The sequence below is a fragment of the Carcharodon carcharias genome, chromosome 20 (assembly GCF_017639515.1).
Source record: "Carcharodon carcharias isolate sCarCar2 chromosome 20, sCarCar2.pri, whole genome shotgun sequence".
NCBI classification, from domain to species: Eukaryota; Metazoa; Chordata; class Chondrichthyes; order Lamniformes; family Lamnidae; genus Carcharodon; species Carcharodon carcharias.
In genome coordinates, this window is record NC_054486.1 from 67,131,894 (window position 1) to 67,152,010 (window position 20,117).

Here is a 20,117-nt window from a genome sequence, read left to right on the forward strand (position 1 = left end):
GTTAGTATTGGTCCCTCAGATGTGATTGGGAAATTAATAATGGGAAACAAGCAAATTTCAGAAGCTTTTACAAGTATTTTGTATCTGTCTTTACAGTAGAAGAGAGAAAAAACATCCCAAGAATAGTAGAAAATCAATAGGCAAAAGGGAGGGGGAACTTAAAGCAATCAACACCACTAGAGAAAATGTACTGGGAAAACTAATGGAACTGAAGGCTAACAAGTCCCTTGGACTTGATGGCCTTCATCCTTGGGTCTAAAAAAAATCAGCCTCAGAGATAGTGGATGTATTGGTTGTAATCTTTCAAAATTCCCTAGATTCTGGAAATGTCCCAGCAGGTTGGAAAGCCATAAATGTAATACCTCTATTCAGGAAAGGAGAGAAACACAAAGCAGGACTCACAGCCTAGCATCTGTCATTGGGAAAATGCTTGAATCCATTTTTTTTAATATTCATTCATGGGATGTGGGCATCACTGTCTAGGCCAGCATTTATTGCCCATCCCTAATTGTCCTTGTTCAGGAGGCATTTTTTTTTTAAGAGTCAACCACATTGATGTGGGTCTAGAGGCTAAACCAGATAAGGACAGCAGATTTCCTTCCCTAGAGAACCAGATGGGTTTTTACAATTGACAATGGTTTCATGGTCATCATTAGACTTTTAATTCCTGATTTTTATTGAATTCAAATTTCACCATCTGCCATAGTGGGATTCAAACCCAGGTCCCTAGAGCTTTACCATGGGTCTCTAGATTACTGGTCCAACAACAATACCACTACGTCATTGCCTCCTTCCATTAAGAAGGTAGTACAGGACATTTAGAAAAATAATACAATTAATCAGAGACAATGTGGTTTGGTGAAACAGAAATCACGTTTGACAAATTTGTCAGAGTTCTTTGAGGATGTAACAAGTAGGGTGGATAAAGGGTAACCAGCAGATGCAATGTATTTGAATTTCCAAAAGGCATTTGATAAGGCATTGCATAACTTGTGTGAAACCTTTTAAGAGCTCACTGTGTTTGGGGTGATATATTAGCATGAATAGAGGACTGGCTAACTGTGAGGAAATAGCAAGGCCATTTTCATTTTGGCAAATTGTAACAAGTGGAGTGTCACAAGGATCAGTGCTGGGGCCTCAGCTATTTACAATCTATATTAATGACTTGGATGAAGTGACTGACTGTATTGTAGCCAAATTTGCTCTTGATGCAAAGATAGGTAGGAAAGCAAGTGGTGAGGAGCATACGAGTCTACAATGGGAATAGATAAGTGGGTGGGCAACTTTTTGGCAGATGGATTGTATTGTGGAAAAATGTGAGGTTGTCCACTTTGGCAAGAAGAATAGAAAAGCAGAATATTATTTAAATAGAGAGGGTCCACAGAATGCTGGAGTATAGAGAGATCTGTATGTCCTTGTATATGAATCACAAAAAAGTTAGCCTGCAGGTATAGCAAGTGATTAGAAAAACAAATGGAATGTTGGCCTTTGTTATAAGGGGGATGGAATATAAAGTAGGGAAATCTTGCTACAACTGTACAGGACTTTGGTGTGATCACACCTAGAATTCTGTGTAGTTTTGGAGGGATATACTTGCATTGAAGGCAATTCAAAGAAGGTTCACTAGGATAAAGGAGTTGTCTTATGAGGAAAGGTTGAGCAAGTTGGGCCTAAACACCAATGGATATAATTCCAAAGAATGAGAGGTGATCTTATTGAAACAAGTTTCTGAGGGGGCTTGACAGGGTAGATACTAGGAGGATGTTTCCCCTTGAGGGGGAATCTGCACAGTTTCAAAATAAGGGATATCTCATTTAAGATTGAGATGAGAAGGAATTTCATCTCTCAGAAGGTCGTTAACCTTTGGAATTATCTTCCACAGAAAGCAATAGAAACTGGCTCATTGAATAGATTCAAAGCTGAGTTAGACAGATTTTTGATCTACGAGAGAGTTAAGGGTTATGGGGGCAGGGCAGAAAGTGGAGTTAAAACCACAATCAGGTCAGCCCTGATCTTATTGATTGGTGGACAAGGCTCAAGGGTCTGAATGACTTACTCCTCTTATTTCTCATGATCTTCTATCACTACTAATAGTATTTACACATGGGTCACACTTACAATACAAGGTACCTCACATAGGTCTCAAGTTTGAAAAGATCAAGTGGCTAAGCCTTCTCAAATTCTCAAGCATCTTTTCTAACACCTTTTTAAATTTTTAAAATCTTTTTATACCTTTCTTAGCTCTGTGAGAAACTGCATGTTTCAAAATATTATGTCATCTGCTGAATTTGCTGAACTTCAGTTTTAAATCCCCAAACCTAACTCGCACTCACTAATTTCCTAGATCCTATGTCCAGAGCCTTTTCAAGGTTAGAGCTTACAAACAGTTTTATGATCTCACCTTATTAGTTAAAGCAATATCTCACTGGAGTTTATTTTACTAACTAAACATCACTAACAGAAATTTCTGACTGGAATTTATTTTACTAACTAAACATCACTAACAGAAATCCACTTGAAAGCTTAAGTTAATATAAAGAACTTAATTTCCTGACATTACTTTTCAGTCCTTTCAATGCTAGGTTGTATTGCTGCTGCTACAAGATGCATCATCCAAGCATAATGCTCTAGGTGTACTGAAAATAGATACGTTTTGTTCCAATTTAATTTTCAGGAGGATTAAGAATCTGAAAACGATGGGCATAATTTTATGCTCCTTGCCAGGTTGCTACCCTCCTGCCTGCCTCTGACCTGACTGCAATTTTACTGGTTGTGAGGGCAGGTGAGGCCTAGGGCAGCCTATCCACCCTCACCTCAGTTGAGACCCTTAAGAGATGAATTATTGGCCTCTTAAGGGCCGCTTCCTACCTGGGTTCAATTTTGAGGCTAGCGGGAGGAGTTCAGGAGCAGGGGAGAAGCACAGCAGGTGAACCTGCTCAGGCTCAGGTGGGAAGCAGAGTGAGGGTGTCCGCTTCGCTCAACAGTCCCGTTTCCACATCCAGCTGGATATTCCTTCTCCCACAGTCTCTCCATCAAGACCCCTACTCCTCTCTCCTCAACCTTCCAACCCCTTCCCCATCCCACCCGACTGGCCTCATCCCCCCTCCCCTCACCACTGAGATCCACGTACTTACCTGGTCCTGGACTCTAAGACTTAGAATTTGGGAACTGCTTGTGGTCCTAGTTCTGGTCACTGCTGCTGCTGGTGTTGCTTGGACCATAGAACTGCTAGCCAATCAGATTGGCTAGCAACTCTCTGAGGCAGGACTTCTGCCCACGTAAGGGGCAGAAGTCCTGTCCCCAACCAATTAATGGTCCATGGAGCATTAAATGACTGAGAGTTGCTATGAGGGATGCGTTTTCCACCGACTCTTCAGGTGGCCAGCAGGAAACTCTGCTATCCAAAATATCCTGCCTCATATAAGCTTGCAGCAAAGAAGGACACCATTTTCCAACTATCTCTGTACTGGCTGTTAACTAGAATAATTCCAAATGAATCCATTCCCATGCTTTTTCCCCATAGTTCTGTAACTACATCTGCTTCAAATATTTCTGCACTTTTTCCTAAGAGATCCAGTAGGCTTGGCCTCAAGACTTGCCTGTATCCAATCATTCCATGCTCTACACACTCTACATAAATAAATTTCTCATAGCTCACCCTCAGTGACAATTTTAACTAGGTAACCTCCCATCACTGGCTCCACAACCAAAGGAAATTGTCTTTCATCTATGAAACATTGCTTTAAAAATCCCTATAAATAAATTATCCCAGTAATTCAGTTTATACCTCTTAATTATAGTTGCTCATTCTTGGTACTCCTTCTTTCAAGCAGTTTAGAAATAAATTTTCCACAGTAAACTGACCTGAACTGTTAATGGGTAAACCTATTACATTTTAATTATTAATTGTATCCATAATACTTATTCTTGCCTGCAACACCCATAGGTGGACCTGTAACATTTGGAGGATTTGAAGATTTAAGTTATGTTTTGAGTAACATTTCTTTAAATTTAAATTTATGAGTTGAAAGATATTTCTTGAAGGTTTTTTGCACCTGTGAAATTTATGTTTGAACTTCTGGTGTGATACAGCTTTCAACTTGTTTAGTCTTTATAATGTCATTCATTATTGGTGCCACTATTTTATCCCCTTCCTTTGCCAATCCCCAGGTTAGTATCAGCTGAACCCTGGCTCAATGTGCAACACTGCCTCTCCTCCATAGGCAGACCTTAGATGACTGCTGCTGCCTTGGGTCATAATTTATCCATTCTTTTGGCTAGAATGATTGCTTGAAGCTACCATTCTGACATCATTGGCTAGGCAGCCATAAATGAGAGTCCAATATCTTCCTTCCTATTCTCCCAGCAACATCGATCCTTACCCGATTGCCAAATCATTCTGTTCCAGTGCTGTTCTAAATCATTTTTGGTCCGTTTTGCAGCCACAGCAGCCATATTCTTTCCGTTCTGAAGCAATTCAAGGAAATGCATACTGGTACTTTGTAATCTGAGTTGACTATAGCCTAACAATATAATTTATTTGACTGCCTTCAATCCTATCAGCAAAATATCACCACTCCTGAAACTGCCACCAGATGGATTTCTTCACTCACTGGTGGATCCTGTCGGCATCCTTCCCCTGTCTGAACACAGAATGTAAATAATATTAAACTGAAATGTTTATTACAGTTATGTATGAGGAGTGAGAAACATGATAAACAGCCTACGATAACAGTATATAAAGTACATTGATTTCACTTATATATACTATTTTCTGATAAATATTTAATGATAGTTGTAATCATTCATATGTTTTGCCAGTGGCAGAGGTTTATGAGCATGGTGCACACTAGCTAACTATATAGTGGACCCAAAACTGAGTAAAACAATCTTAATGAGCATTTCATTAGATAGTACTCTGGGATCCTGCTATAACACTGGTCCATCTTGGACTTCAAAATTTTCATTTAAATTTCTCCATTCAGGGTGTATTTCAGAACATTGTTGAAGTATAAATGCTCCACAATGCATCCCTCTGTCAGGATGCTAGGCCAAATAATCCTGCCCTGTTGGTAAGTCTGAGCAACTTCATAGCAGTGCCATCAAGTTCCAGTACCTTGTGGTATCAAAGCCCAGAACTACCCAGAGCGCAGCTATATTACATACCCATATTGCTAAACACCACATATGTAACTCTAACTGATACTTAATGACTATCATCTTGCTGTATATGTTCAGCTTTAATACCGGAATGGGACTATTCCAATGCACTCCTGGCTGGTCTCCCACATTCTACCCTCCATAAACTTGGGGTCATCCAAAATTCTGCTTCCAGGTCTTAACTCGCACCAAGATTCTCATTCTTGTTTTCAACTCCCCCCATGACCTTGCTCCTCTCTACCTCTGTAATCTCTTCAAGTCCCATAACCCTCTGAGATTCCTATGCTCTAACTCTGGCCTCTTGAGCATCTCTGATTTTAATTGCTTTACCATTGGTGGCCATGCTTTCAGTTGTCTAGGTTCCAAGCTCTGGAATACCCTCCCTACACCTCTGCTCCATTCTAACTTGCTTCCCTTCTTTAGGACACTCCTTAAAGTCCACCTCTTTGATCAAGCTTTTGGTCATTGACCTAATAAGTGACTTGGTGTCATATTTTATAATGCTCCTGCGAAGTACCTTATTGGGCCGTTTTATAACATTCGAGGTGGTATATAAATATAAGCTGTTGTAAAGGAAAATACATTTGAAATGCAAAACATTTACTGTTTCACATAATCAAGAACAGAGTTGTGGCATTCATTTTGCAAACACCAGTAGAATTTTTTTTAAATTTGTTCACGGGATGTGGGCATCACTGGCTAGGCCAGCACTTATTGCTCATTCCCAATTGCCCTTTTCGGAGGGCATTGCTGTGGGTCTGGAGTCACGTGTAGGCTAGACCAGGTAAGGATTTCCTTCTCTAAAGGTCATTAGTGAACCAGATGTGTTTTTATGACGATCAACATGGCTTCATGGTCACCATCATTCTAATTCCAGATTTTTATTGAATTCAAATTTTACCATCTGCTGTGGTGGTATTCAAACCCAGGTCCCCAGAGCATTACCTGGGTCTCTGGGATACTAGTCCAATGATAATACCACTACGCCACCACCTCCCCAAAGTTCCTGAACAGCAATAAGTAAAAATGAAATTTACTTATTCATTTACTAACTTAGTGGTTATGACATTGACATCAGCACTCTATAAATATCCTTCTTGTTAAAAAGCAGCATATTCTCTTACAGTGAGCAATGCCACAGGAAATCTACCAGCATTTAAATAAACATTTTCAGAATGCCTGTCCTACTGCAGATGTGTCCCTTTGTATTAGACACCAATGAAACACAACTAAACAATTTTTATTTTAAATAAGCATATAAAAACACTATTTCCTGCCATATTTTCTGATCTGGGTGTAACTTGGTGAAGTTATTGCAATAAAGAGGAGGGATAACCAAGCAGCTCTCATTCAAATTAGCATCCAACAATAATAATTAGCCTTCAATTGATCACAGGACTTATTTAGCATATTTCCCTATTGTGTGTTCCTGTCAAGTGGCCTTAATGTGACCAGTCAAGTTGGCAGCTAAACATTATGCATTAGAATTTATGTGGAGTTTCTCTTGACCTTCCACTGAAGTTATGCCTGGGAGTCCAAAAAAATCCCTGCAAAAGTTTCATGCATTCAAATGTGCCCCTGATCTCAGACTACCAATGAGTATCATCATAAGAGATCAGCTATACCTCACACAGTGGGTTTATAATTTCTTCTGAAATTGTCACGAGTATAATACAGAACCAGTGGGATTAATTATTTCATAATTGGGCCTAGTGGCCAAGGCTTTCAACAGGTGGTATTTTGAACTAGTCCAAACCTGGCTGGCTAACTGAGTGCAGTCACAGTGTCCAAGCTGAACAATTCTCCTGGCTCTGGTACAAAAATCATTCCCCTTTAGCAAGAAAGCTCATTGAAGCAGCACCACTAGCTTAAAGTTTTGCTAAACTGAGGGTGTGATTGCTGAACTGTTTCCTTTTCACTCAACTCCCAATATGTCAGGGAAATAAATATTCTGGTGCACAACATTTCAAAAGAACAGACAGAATGGAAATGGAGGAGGAGTAGCCTTCAGGGTAAAAAAAATGACATAAAGACAGTAGTGAGAAAGCATCTTGGCTCAGAAGATCAGAAAGTAGAATCAGTATGGGTGGTGTTTACGAATAACAAGGGTCAGAAAACACTGGTGTAAGTAGCAGCTGCCAACAATAGTTATACCATGGAACAGGACATTAAGGAAGGAATAATTGGAGCTTGTCACAAAGCCAATGTAATAATCATCGGGGGTTTTCATCTTCACATAACTGAACAAGTCAAACTGGCAACAGCAGTCTGGAAGATGAGTGTAGAATGTTTTTGCAACAGTTTCCTGGAACAATATATTGTGAAACCAACTAAGGATTTTATACTATAGAGCTAGTATTTATACTTTAGAGCTAGTTTTCTTTAATGAGGCAGGATTAATTAATAATCTCATAGCAGAAGATCCTCTGGGGAAAAGTGTCATAATACAATTGAATTCCATATTAAATTTGAGAGCAACGTACTGAAGTCTAAAACAAGAATCTTAAGCTCAAACAAATCTAATTACATAAGAATGAGGGGGGAGCTGGCGAAGGTTGATTGGGTAAATAGACTAAAAGGTATAGCAATAAATAAACAGAGCAAAGCATTTTAAGAAACAATTCAAAATGCTCAGCAAAAATACGTTCCATTAAAAAAAAAACTCAGCAAGGAAGATCTATCCATAGCTTACTAGGGAAATCAAGGATAGTATTAGATTAAAAGAAGAGGCTTATAATGTTGCAAAGAATAGTAGTATGCCTGAAGGTTTGGGGAGTTTTAGAAACCCGCAAAGCGTGAGCAAAAAGTTGATAAAAAGGGGAAAAATAGAATATGAAAGTAAACTAGCTAGGCTTATAATAAAAACAGATTGCAAGAGCTTTTACATGTATATAAAAAGGAGATTATCAAAAGTAAGCTTTTGCCCCTTGAAGGTAGAGACAGGAGAAATTACCAAGGAGAATGAGGAAAAGGCAGACTTTGAAATATTGTGCCTGGCTTCACCAGAAATAAAAGGTAACCAAGGGGTTAATAAGAAAGAGCAATTTAAAAGTAATTATTATCAGCAAAGAAAAGATATTAGATAAACTTAAGAGTTCTGAAAGAGGTAGATAGTGAATGCACGTTATGATTTTCTAAAATTCCCAAGATCTAGAACAGTCCCAGCGATTGTAGCTTGATAAATGTAATACGGCTACTCAGGAAAGAAGGGAGAGAGAAAAGAGGGTACAGTAGGCCAGTTAGCCTGATATCAGTCATGGAAAATGCAGGAATCTATTATGAAGGAAATTGCTGAAAAAAGAGACGTCTTATGTCAAAGCTTTTCATCTTGCACTCAGTAGGACAATTCGCAAGAATACACTCCTGATGAATGTAAGATGAAAAGCTTTTTCAGCAATACTCAAGTTCTATACTACCAAATGACTATTTATTAAGGAAATCTTAACAACGCACTTAGAAAATAATAGTATCATCAGACTGAGTCAACGTGGTCTTATGAAAGGAAAATGGTGTTCGATAAATTTATTAGAGATTTTTTGAGTATGTAAGGGTAGATAAAGGGGAGCCAGTAGATGTAGTATATTTGGATTTCCAAAAGACATTCAAGTAAGTGCTGCACAAAAGGTTAATATGCAAGTTAGGGGCTCATGTAATTGGGGGTGAGATATAATAGCAAGGCTGGAGTATCTGGTAATGGGCAGAAAGCAGGGTTAAACGGGGTCTCAGCAATTTGCAATCTATACTAATGATTTAGACAAAGCGATCAAGAGCAATGTATCCAAGTTTGCAGATGATATAAAGATAAGTGGGAATATAATCTATGAGAAAAAACAAATAAGCTGCAAAGTGGTATAGACTTAAGTGAATGGACAACAAGGTGGTAGGCGGAGTATAATATGGGGAAGTTATTTGCTTTGGTAGTAAGAATAGGAAAGTAGAATATTTTTAAAAGGCATGAAACTTCTATATGTTGATGTTGAGAGAGACCTGGGTATACCCGTACAAGGGACACAAAGGTGGATGCAAATACAGCAAGCAATAGAAAGGGAAATGACATTTGGCTTTTATTGCAAGTGGATTGGAGCACAAGAAGGAGAAATATTTGCTACAATTGTATAAGGCTTTGGTTAGTCCACATACAGAGTGCTGTGCACAGTTTTGGTTTCCATAATTAAGGAAGGATTTATTTGTATTGGAGGTAGCACAGCAAAAGTTAGTTAGGCTAGATTAGTTCCTGGGATGGGAGGGTTGCCCAGTGATGAGAGACAGAATAAATTGGACCTGTACTCTCTGGAGTTTAGAAAAATGAGAAGTGATCACGTTGAAACATGCAAATTTCTGAAGGGACTTGACAGATTAAACACTGAGAGATTGTTTCACCTAGCTGGGGAACCTAGAATAAGAGGGGCAAAACCTAAAGATAAGTGGTTGATCATTTAGGACTGAGATAAGAATTTTTTTCATTCAGAGGGTTGTGAATCTTTGGAATTCTCTACCCCAGAGGTTGTGGATGTTTTATCATTGAGTATATTCAAGGCTGAGGTTATCAGATTTTTAGTCTCTCAGGGAAGCAAGGGATATGGGGAGCAGGCAGGAAAGTGGAGTTGAGGGAGAACATAAGCCATGATAGTACTGAATAGCAGAGCAGACTCAAGGGGTCATGTGGTGTAGCCCTTTAGTATTATGTTCTTATTCCAATTTTTTTTAACTTAAAGATTTTTAGTACTGGTGCTACATTTCTTGAAAGTTGCAATGTCAAAACTTTGAAATATTGCACTTCTTGTAAAATCTTTCATTCCAAGATGATTATATGACAATACTGCCTGCTGTAAACTCTTCTGGCAGTTATCAAATATTTTAAGAATAATTAAACAAAAATAAGGTTGTCATTTCAGCTGAAGCATAACGTTCAGACCTTTGTATGAAAGAATAAAAATTTGGAATATTATAATTACTGTGTCTTGTAATTTGTTACAAGCAGACCAAATCAAAAAGAATAAACCTAACAATCTAGACATTTGAATAAAAATGGAAAATGCTGAAAATGTATCTATAAAGAAAAACACAGATTGCTTTTTCACATGTGTACCCTTCATTATGGGACGACAGTAGTCCATTCCTCTGTATTGAAAATACAATAACTTTTGTGCTGCTGATAAACCTGCAGGTAGTTCTTGCCATACCATATGACACTCCAGTGCCAGGATATCTGAACAACACTGTGAACACTATGAGGCTGTGGTCTGCCAAAGCACCAAACGACTTCCACTTGCATCACTGTAAGTATTCTATTGCGATAAACATTGATTCTATAAATTGAACAGTCCTGATATTAGAAAAATAATTTTAAGCATAGGAGAGATCATAAATACATTAAAAGATATGGGGAGTTGTACTAAACAAAGTGGAGATAAACAGTGGCAGAGACTTGATGAATTGAAAAGTTCATTTCTGTGCTGTAACATCCTACAATCTGTAAATTCAAGATAAAAACTGTTTTGAGCCATTTATGTTTTATCTACTCTATAAGCCTGTTTTTAGAACACTAGCATGGTAAAACTTCTAATGTGTCTAGTAGGGGGTTAGGAATAGTACACAATTTCGAGTACGTGCCTTAACTTCCCTTTTGGTAGTACATTATATATTCCTGCTGCGTTCCCTCCTGCACAATTGAAAGCTGAATTTTGAAGTGCAGCTGCTGTACCTTTTGGGATTTTTTTTCAGTATTGTAGGGGAATTTTATGGAGCCCACAAGAGTGGGAAAACTAGCTGGGATGTGAAATTTCAATTTCCCGATGGCAGTTTGCGATTCAGAGATAAAGTCAGCAGCATGTTTGCGGCGTGTGGAACATTGTGCCAGCCTGCGGTAGGTTCATACTTGTGGATTCATGGCATCCAAATATATTACATTAATGTGAACCGGTTTTCAATGAAGTTCTACCCTTGGGATAAAGTTAACGGTGCATGACAATCTCGTGGCACCCAGTTCACAATTGTTTAAAGGTGGCATGCTTTGTGCAGTTGTGTCTAAGTTAAGCAGCTGTCCATGTTGAACTCTGTGGTACAAGGCAGTGGGTGTTGAAAGGTTTGTGTTCAAGTGCAGGGAAGTGCAGTGGAAGGAAAGGAGGGTGTACAGATGTTGGTGTTTGGGTGCAGAGAAGTGCAGTGGAGGGTAGACAGGTTGGTGTTTGGGTGCAGGGAGATGCGGAGGAGGGTGGACAGAGGTTGGTGTTTAGGTGCAGGGAGGTGCTGATTGAGGGAAGGGCCTAGCCCCCTGGATGTGGTGGTCCTGTATTCTAAAGCGCGGGATCATTGCTATTAATGAACAGTCAAAATGAAGATTCTGCATGGTGGAGGGAACAGTTACAGTTGAAGTGGGGAGTTGTACTCTGTATGGGGGCAGGTCCAGAGTCAGGTCGGGTATTGGAAGGTTTCATGGGACTGCATCACAGGAGTGGATAAAAGCATTGAGAAGGATAACTGGAGGGTTCAGGGTCAGTGGACTTTGGGATGGTCACCGGTGTCAACCGGTAGAGATGGAATGTGCAGTGAAATGGTAATAGGATCCAGGGTAATGGAGGGGTTCATGGGTAACAGAGGGGAGAGGAAAGGTTATGTTAGGTGGATCAAAAGTGATGGGGGCAAACTGAAGGTGATAGGAAGATGGTAGAAGGTACAGGAATGGCTCTCAAAAGTCATACACACCACACTTCTAGGGTCTCGTTCCAAACACAGTTTTTCTAAATATGAGCTTGATTGAAGTGGGAGGAGGATCGCTTTGGGTGGGTGGAATTCATATTGCACACAATGGGCTGATTAAAGGGTCTCCCTAATAATTAAGTGGATGAGAACCATGGAGATACACACTCTCACGTGTGTGTCTGCCTTCTTCACACAGTGTAATTACTGCCATAACCATGGGTCTCTTCATCCAATATTCCTTCAACCTCTGGAGGAGAATGAGAGAATGCGAAGAATGAGAGCTTTGGCTGTCCAACAACAGAGGCTGCAACCAACACCAGGCAGCACTACATGGGGAGGCTGGTCTGGACGCTGCCATCCAGGGAAAACTTCGGTTAAGACGGGCACATCAGCACATCCAGAGGACAAGAACTAACTATGCCCAGATGTCAGCGAGGCGATCCCAGAGACGTCAGAGGATATCCTAGGAAATGGTCACCGAGATATGTCGGATTGTTTATCAAGACATGCAGCCACATGGGAACCCCTACCAATGGCCCTCAAGGTTACAATGACGCTCAATTTCTATGTCAGCGGTGGCTTCCAGGGCATGATGGGCAACATATGTGGCATCTCACAGGCTGATACACAGTGGTGCATAATATAGGAGGTGAATGATGCCCAATTTAGTCGCGCCAATGAGTTTATCCACTTTACCACTGAGAAGACAGCCAAGCTGCAAGGTTAGACGCATTCAGTATCATCACTGGGTTTCCTCAAAGGCAAGGTGTTATCAACTGCACTCATGTGACCATAAAAGCTCCCTGGGAGCAGCCAGCTGCATTTATAAATCATAAAGGGATTCACTTGTTGAATATACAACTGGTGTGCGACCATGGGGGAATAAGGCAGGTGGGTGCTCATTTCCCAAGGAGCTGTCATGAAAACATCTTGCGCGACTCACAGCTCTCAGAGGTTTGAAGCCCCAGCTCAGGTTGATGGATGGATCCTTGGTGTCAAGGCCTATCCCCTACATTTATGGCTGATGATGCCAGTTAAGCATCCCCAGAGCAAGGCAGAGGAACACCACAATCAAGTCCATGCATGCACCAGAGCCATCATAAACCACACCATTGGGCTTCTTCAAATGTTATTCTGCTGCCTTGACTGATCTGAAGGGGCTCTGCGATATGCACTCCAACGGGTGTCACAAATAATAATGGTTTGCTGTGCATTGCACAATGTGGCGCTGCAACGCAGGCAGATGTTGCAAGAGGAAGAGCGCAAGGATAATCACCCCTCCTCAGATGGCAAGATTTGTCAGAGCATGAGGAGGAGGCCATAAATCCACATGACTTTCATGGATACCAGGGCAATGGGGAGACATGTAAAGGATGCCAGGAACAACCTAATCCACACAAAGTTCGCACAACAACAACAAATCTGCATAATCATCACTCCATCTCCAGACATCCATTGCCTTCCTGGGGTGTAGACCTAGCCCTGCCATCCTCCCTTGTTGAGTTAACTATAAACCTGCATTCTACGTAGAATAGAAGGGGGAGCAGAGCTTTGTCACACATGCTCACCAGTGAGTGCTGGCACAAAGGACATCTTAGGGATACATGGATATCCATGCAACAGCCTGCCTTGCCCAATTATGCTGATCCAGTGCCATTTTCAAGTGCTTTGATTACTACGGCACCTGCCTCATTTATACCCGCTGAGAGTAAAGTGGGCCATATCCTCCAGCATGCATAGATGGCGGGGGCGCAGTGGGGATAGCTGTGCATACATCTTGAGCCATGTTTCACAGAATGATCATCACAAATGTAACAATTCACATGAACATTCAATATAGAATGCACAAAAATGCAACACATCTCATTCAGGAATAATGTCTGTATGCCTATCACCTCTCTAGCCATCCCATTGTGAGAAACATGGACGGGTCGTGACCATTACACCTATTGCTATGTTAGGCCCCAACAATTTTCAATATTACGAACGATTACAGAAAATAAGTTATGTTGTACGTATTTTTACAAGTCAGAAAGACATGGAAAAATCACCCATGCCGCCTTAGTGCTCATGCTTTTTCCAATTTAATTTTCCACCACTACGTCTAGGTGCAACCCCGACATCAGCAGCTGAGGCAGAGGCATTCTGCTCAGTGTCATGCCCCGTTGCCTTTGATGACCTTAGCTGGCATCCTCTGGAGGCATGGGGCCTTGAGGGTTTTGCCTACCAGAGGTCTTCTGCTCTGGTACAGGAGCTTCCCCCTCAGCCCTGCCTGCTGGAACTGTTGAAGTCCTTGGTGGAGGGGATGAGGAGATACCACTAACCCTGGGGTGGCCTGAGATGAAGACGCTGGGGCACCTAGCACATGTTCGTCCACAATCTGGGTACACAGTGGCACCTCCCTAAGGGAAAGGGGCTCCTGGAGAGAGGCCTCATCACCCTCTTGCCTAGCCACTGCTGCACACAGCCCATGGCTAAAACGATTGAATGCAGATCAGATTGCATATGGATTGGATGCTCAACTGGCTCACCATGCTGGTAGCCATCCTATTCCATGGATGAAGCCATGCACTCAAATGCCTGAGACCTGGCAGAACTCATGGCATGCGTGGATTCCTACATACCCCACTCAAAGTTACATTTAATCCCTGGCATCTCTGCCATATTCTTCCCTAGTCTCTGCTGCATGTCCAGCAGGCTTCTTTTGGCCATGACCAGAGGCCTCACCATCAGTGTGTGGCTCAACAGGGGTCTGATCTCCAGCAGTCCTCTGATCATCTGGGTACTGGACTGCCACATCCTCCCTCAGCTGCTAGGGCACATCTGTGGGGTGCTTGCCGCACTGTGCTTCTGAATCTACATGCGACCACTCGGCGGACCATGTGGTTGTGACTGTGCTGGCAGATGTGGATGATGAAGTAGATGACAGTGCATCTTCTGGGGCAGTGGCTGTTTTGCCCAGGCTCCTTTCGTGCTTGTGGCCAGGCACTTGGATGGTGATGACCTGTAACGGAGAACAAAAAAAATCACATGATGAATCATCATAGTTTGAGTGGTTCACATTTCATTGCATCCATCCTGTGTGCCCATATGCAACCACCAGGATGGCTGCCTCTTCCTCCTTATGCCTGCCTGCTCTAGCCTTGCCATCTGCAACTAATTGTGCTCCCTCTTCCCCAGCATTTTCCATCACCTCCTACTCTGCTGCTGTGAGGAGACTGATGTCAGGATCTCCTCCTTCTATGCATCTTCTCTCCCTGTCATTATACATCTGCTTGTCCTTCCTGACAAAGTGCAGAGTAAGTGACATGTCAAGTGGCACCTAATCCCCTTGTCTGCATGCATCCCCATCACACATACATTCACACGTTGCATCCAACTACATACAAAGGACAAACTTCCACACATTTTGCCTCAATTTCCATGTGACACTAGGGGCTGACCACTCTTTTACTCTTCTGGCATTGCTACCCACTTGCGCATATACATTATTGATGACACAAGAGACTCCTATTGAGGTGTGACAGTGGCATTTATCCTGTTGGATTGGAGCAATTCGTTGACCCATTTCCTGCACCGGACCCAGGTTCAGCACAGTTGCTTACCTCTGCCACGTCCATCCAAGCCGCCTTGGTCTAGTGAGAGGGCCTTCTAATGCAGTCTTCAGGAAAGAGCACCTCCTGCCTTTCCTAACGGCCTGAGAAAAATGTGCAGGGAAGTATCGTTGAACCTTGGAGCTAGTTTGACTTAGCGGTCACACATCTCTCCGACAAATATGGCACTCTCAAGCACTGCAGTGTTCTGGCAGTGTTTAAACAGGAGGCTCTTTAATAGGCTGCCCGTAGATGCAGCATTGTCAGCTGATGGTGGGATTCATCAATAGAAAGCTTCCCCCACTGCCAAATAACACGTGTTTTTCATGTACGCTGCTAGCACTTGAATTTTAGAATTGGGCAGAGGGTCCTCTGTTGCAATGTTACAGCTCAGAGGGAAGTCCTGAAATTGAACATCACCTTGGCATGGGGGAGAGGGATATGGCAAAAAGAGAGAAAGCAGAAATGGCACACAGCTCCGGACACATTGGAATGGCATGCTGTTGTCAAAATTCTGGCCAAACATCTAAACAATCACCCTGTGCTGCCAGAACATTGAGCTCCTGCACTCCTCCCTCTCCCCTCCTGCCCCCCAGGTCAGGTCATGGAACCATCTCCCTCTTGTACTCTTGAATCTCTGGAACCTTTCTAGTGCCACCTGATGCCATGACACTTCATGCCACTCCCTCCCCTCCTCCCCTCTTTCTCAGATCCTCATGACTCTTCATCTCCATCTCTCACAGACACTGGAAGACCTCCGTCAATGCTATTGATCCATAACATTTGCCTCCCCGGTTCTGCTGACTGTATGAATCCCTCTTCAGTAGTGAAAAGGGCTACACAACACTCCCTAGTTCTATCAAATCGCAGGTCTACCATTCCAGTGTTGTGAAATTTCAGATCATTACTTCAGTGTCTCCAAAAGCCATGAGCCTCCTCCCTTCCTATTAGCTTTAGGATCCACCCCATAATGCTGCTAACATTTAGAACGACTCCCTCGATGCTACTAACCTCCTGCAACCTCTTCCCCATGCCAATGTGATGTTCAACTCCAGAACTTCCCTTTGGGCTGCAACATTACAGCACAGGACCCTCTGCCCAATTCTGGCAACCACTGGGACCATCTTTCCCTGGGGTCCTATGTTGCTAAACCTTATGACTTCCTATGCCCCATCTGGTAGTTCCAAACACCAGGTACTAACCTCCATTTTGATACTAGCATTTTATTATGTACCCTGTACTTTAAAAAAGACAAAGGTAAAGCAACTAGTGTATCATCAGGCTAACATTGACAATAGTGTAGAAGAACCAGTAGGAAATGTATATTAATATCTATGTGTATCAATAATCTTACATCTGCCTGCATTTCCTTTCTATAAACCTTTACTTATTCTTGTCTTTTTGTCACACTTTTGTGCCATTTTTCCCCATTATAAATTCCTATCTTCATATTTATAAGGGTCATTGCATATGTAAATTTCTCACCCAGTAATCAAACCACTACATATCAAACCAATATATTACCTATTCCTCACAGACCTCCCAAAGTGCCTAATGAAATTTTTTTTATCCATTTTGATTGCACTTAACCTTTTGAATTGTCATTTTACAACTTTGAAGACGTTTTTTTAACTTATTATCCTTAGTCTCAATCTACTCAAAAGAAGTGCTTGAACTTGATATTTTGTTTAGAATTGTGAGCTGAATTTGGAAATTGTAGCCTGAGTATGTGAAATGTATATAATTTCTCAAGATATGTCAGTACCATTCAATCAGCTGTGCTGATAGAATATATTTATTTAGATTCTAGAAGTTTACGCTCAGTTGCTTTTAAAAATTATTTGAAGTAAAGCTAGAGGAAAGATTCAAAATCTTGATTCAGATAAAAGTTTATATTGATCTTTTTAAACAGGGAAACTATATATATGTGAGACAGCGCGAGTGAAATGACATTTTAATGATTGCACACCTGTTGTAGCTTTGATTTTATTTGCTATCGACTTCAGGAAGTATATTAACCAAAGAGTGTCTTTCCTCATGCCAATTTTATGAAATTTATGTAAAGATGAATTCTAAAGCCAACTAATTCTCATCTGTATTTTATTGACAGAAAAGGTAAATGTTCTAATTGTTTCACCTCTAAAATAGAGATTCTAATTTCTAAGAACTATGAGTCAGAGAAAAAGAGACACAGATAGGGAAAGATGTCCTCATTCTAATTATTTTTTAAAGAACAAGTAAGTTGTATTTTGAAATCAAACAAAGACTTTGGCAGAAACAAAGAAACTAAGGAGTAAAGAAGGATGGAGATTAGTAAGGGTCAGAAGGCATCTAGTCTCTCTCTATTCATCCTTGGGGGAGTGTGGTATTGGGGGAGCAGTGGATGAATGACTGTGGGTGAGGTGAATAACAGTGGAGTGCTGGGTATGAAAATATACAGAACTTGAGCCAATAGTTTAAAGGGGAAGAGGTAAAAGGTAATGACTAGAGTGAACAAGGGGATAGGATGAGGAGGAGTTAGTGTGAAGGTAAAAGGGCAAGAGTTATGATAAGAGTGAGGGATGTGCAGAATGAGTGATCAGGAAGAGAGCCATGAGGGCTATATTTTCCCTGTAAATGCCTCCCAAATGCAATCTGCAGTTATTGATGACTCCATTTCCCACAACATCATATCACCTATCATGTCCCACTCAAAGAAAAGGACTGTTCCAAATTAAAGTCATTACTCGTTCTTGGGTTCTGTATGATCAGTCATCCTTTTAAACAGTCTGAGTTCCTTACTTTTATGGAATTTGACTTTAAACCTACTTATATGCTGGTGAAGTCCAGAATTGTAATGGTGGAATGCAATCTGGACTGGATTTTCATGTATTTAGCATGCACATTTCTTCAATCACTCCAAAAACAGTAAGTAAGATAAAGTTTGATCTCATTCCATTGTTCTGTGGTGAAAATTTGTTGGCTGGCCTGTCTCCAAAGCTGCCTTTGATTCTTCAGGAAACTTCCGCACATTGTGTTTCACATTAGAGTTTCTTTACCCATCTATGGGTGCTGAATAGATTACTATTTTATTCATTCAGCCTCTTATAGCTATCACAGCAAGTCTTTATCATGGATTTACCCTAAACAAATCCTTGCTGGCTTTCTTTAATTAATCCACATTTGTCCTAATAACTGTTAATTTTGTCACACATTATCGTTTCTAAAAGCTTTCCTACCACCAAGGTTAAGCTCACTGCCCTGTAATGGGTCTTTACACTCTTGTTTGAACAAGAGTATAACATAAGTCATAAATCATATTGAACAGAAAGAGGCCATTTGACCTATAATGTTTGTACTGCTTTCTGAAAGAGCTAACAGTTAGCCCCACTCCTTTGCTCTTTCCTCATCATCCTGCAAATTTTTCCTTTTCAAGTAAATATCCAAATCCCATTTGAAAGTTGCTATTGGTTCTGCTTCTACCACCCTGTCAGACAATGCATTCTAGATCATAACTCTCAAAAAAAAATTTCCTTGTTTCCCCCTACCTTTTTTGCCAAATATTTTAAACCTGTGTCTTCTGGTAACTGTCCTTTCTGCCATTGGAAACAGTTTTTCCCTTTTTACTCTTATCAAAATCTCTCATAATTTTGGACATCTCTACTTAAATCTCCTCTTAACCTCTTTGCTCTGAGGAGAACAATCCAAGTTTCTCTGGGCTCTCCAGATAACTGAAATCCTTTCTTCCCTGGTACTATCCTAGTTAATCTCCTCTGCACCCTCTCCAAGGCCTTGACACCCTTTCTAAAGTGTGGTGTCCAGAATTGGATGCAGCTGAGTCTAACCAGTGATTTATGAAGATTCAATATAACTTCCTTGCTTTTGTGCCGTATGCCTCAATTTGTAAAGCTAAAGATCTATCAGCTTTTTTAACAGCCTTATCAACTTGCATGGCTACCTTCAAAGACATGTGTATGTGAACCTTCTTGTCTTCCTGCTTCTGCACTCCTGTTTAGTTTAAGCTACCTCTCAGCATGTTTCTTTTCAAAATGCACCACTGCACTTCTCTGCATTAAATTTTATCAGCCATGTATCTGGCCATTTCATAAGTCTATGTCCTACTGTCTGTTCCTGGTCTGTTACTGTCCTCTTCACTGTTTACTCCATCTCTAAGTTTTTTCAGTTTGGAAATTTACCCTTTCTGCTGATTGCTCTGTGGGCCTCTGCACCCAGCAAGTACGTTGCAACAGTCTGAAAAACCACCATAAGAGCCAGCGATATTGAGTGTTTGCACTTGGTAGAATCCCCTTTCTTCTGGATAGAAACCAGAACTGCGATTTATAACGAGGTGTAACTTTTTCAGGTGTTTTTGCAGTGCGACTAACAATGTAAGAGTGGAAGGTCCCATCAATTCAAATAATTCCATTCGGTTGCAGAAGTGGTGGGGCAATGTCTGCCTTAACAGCACACCTTCTGCAAATTGTAGAATCATTGACAGCAATTCCCGGATTTCCTTGTTACTCTATGCATGTGTGGATTCCAGCGGTTGCTGTCAGTTTCAGTGGAGTAATAATGTGAATGCTGACAGTTTTGCTGTCATTATCAAAGCAAAATCCAAGACATTATGTATTACCAGTAGATCTCCCATGGCACTGCTAATAGATAGCCTTGGGCCTGAAGCAT

The 20,117-nt window shown here is 41.1% G+C and overlaps 1 protein-coding gene across 1 annotated transcript in view; it reads left to right on the forward strand.

The window, feature by feature from the left end:
- pygl (phosphorylase, glycogen, liver) overlaps positions 1 to 20,117 on the forward strand; it is a 171,466-nt gene that overhangs the window by 41,854 nt on the left and 109,495 nt on the right. The window contains exon 6 of the mRNA XM_041214190.1: positions 10,328 to 10,439. Within this exon, the coding sequence (XP_041070124.1) occupies positions 10,328 to 10,439 (112 nt within the window). The remainder of the gene's footprint in view (positions 1 to 10,327; positions 10,440 to 20,117) is intronic.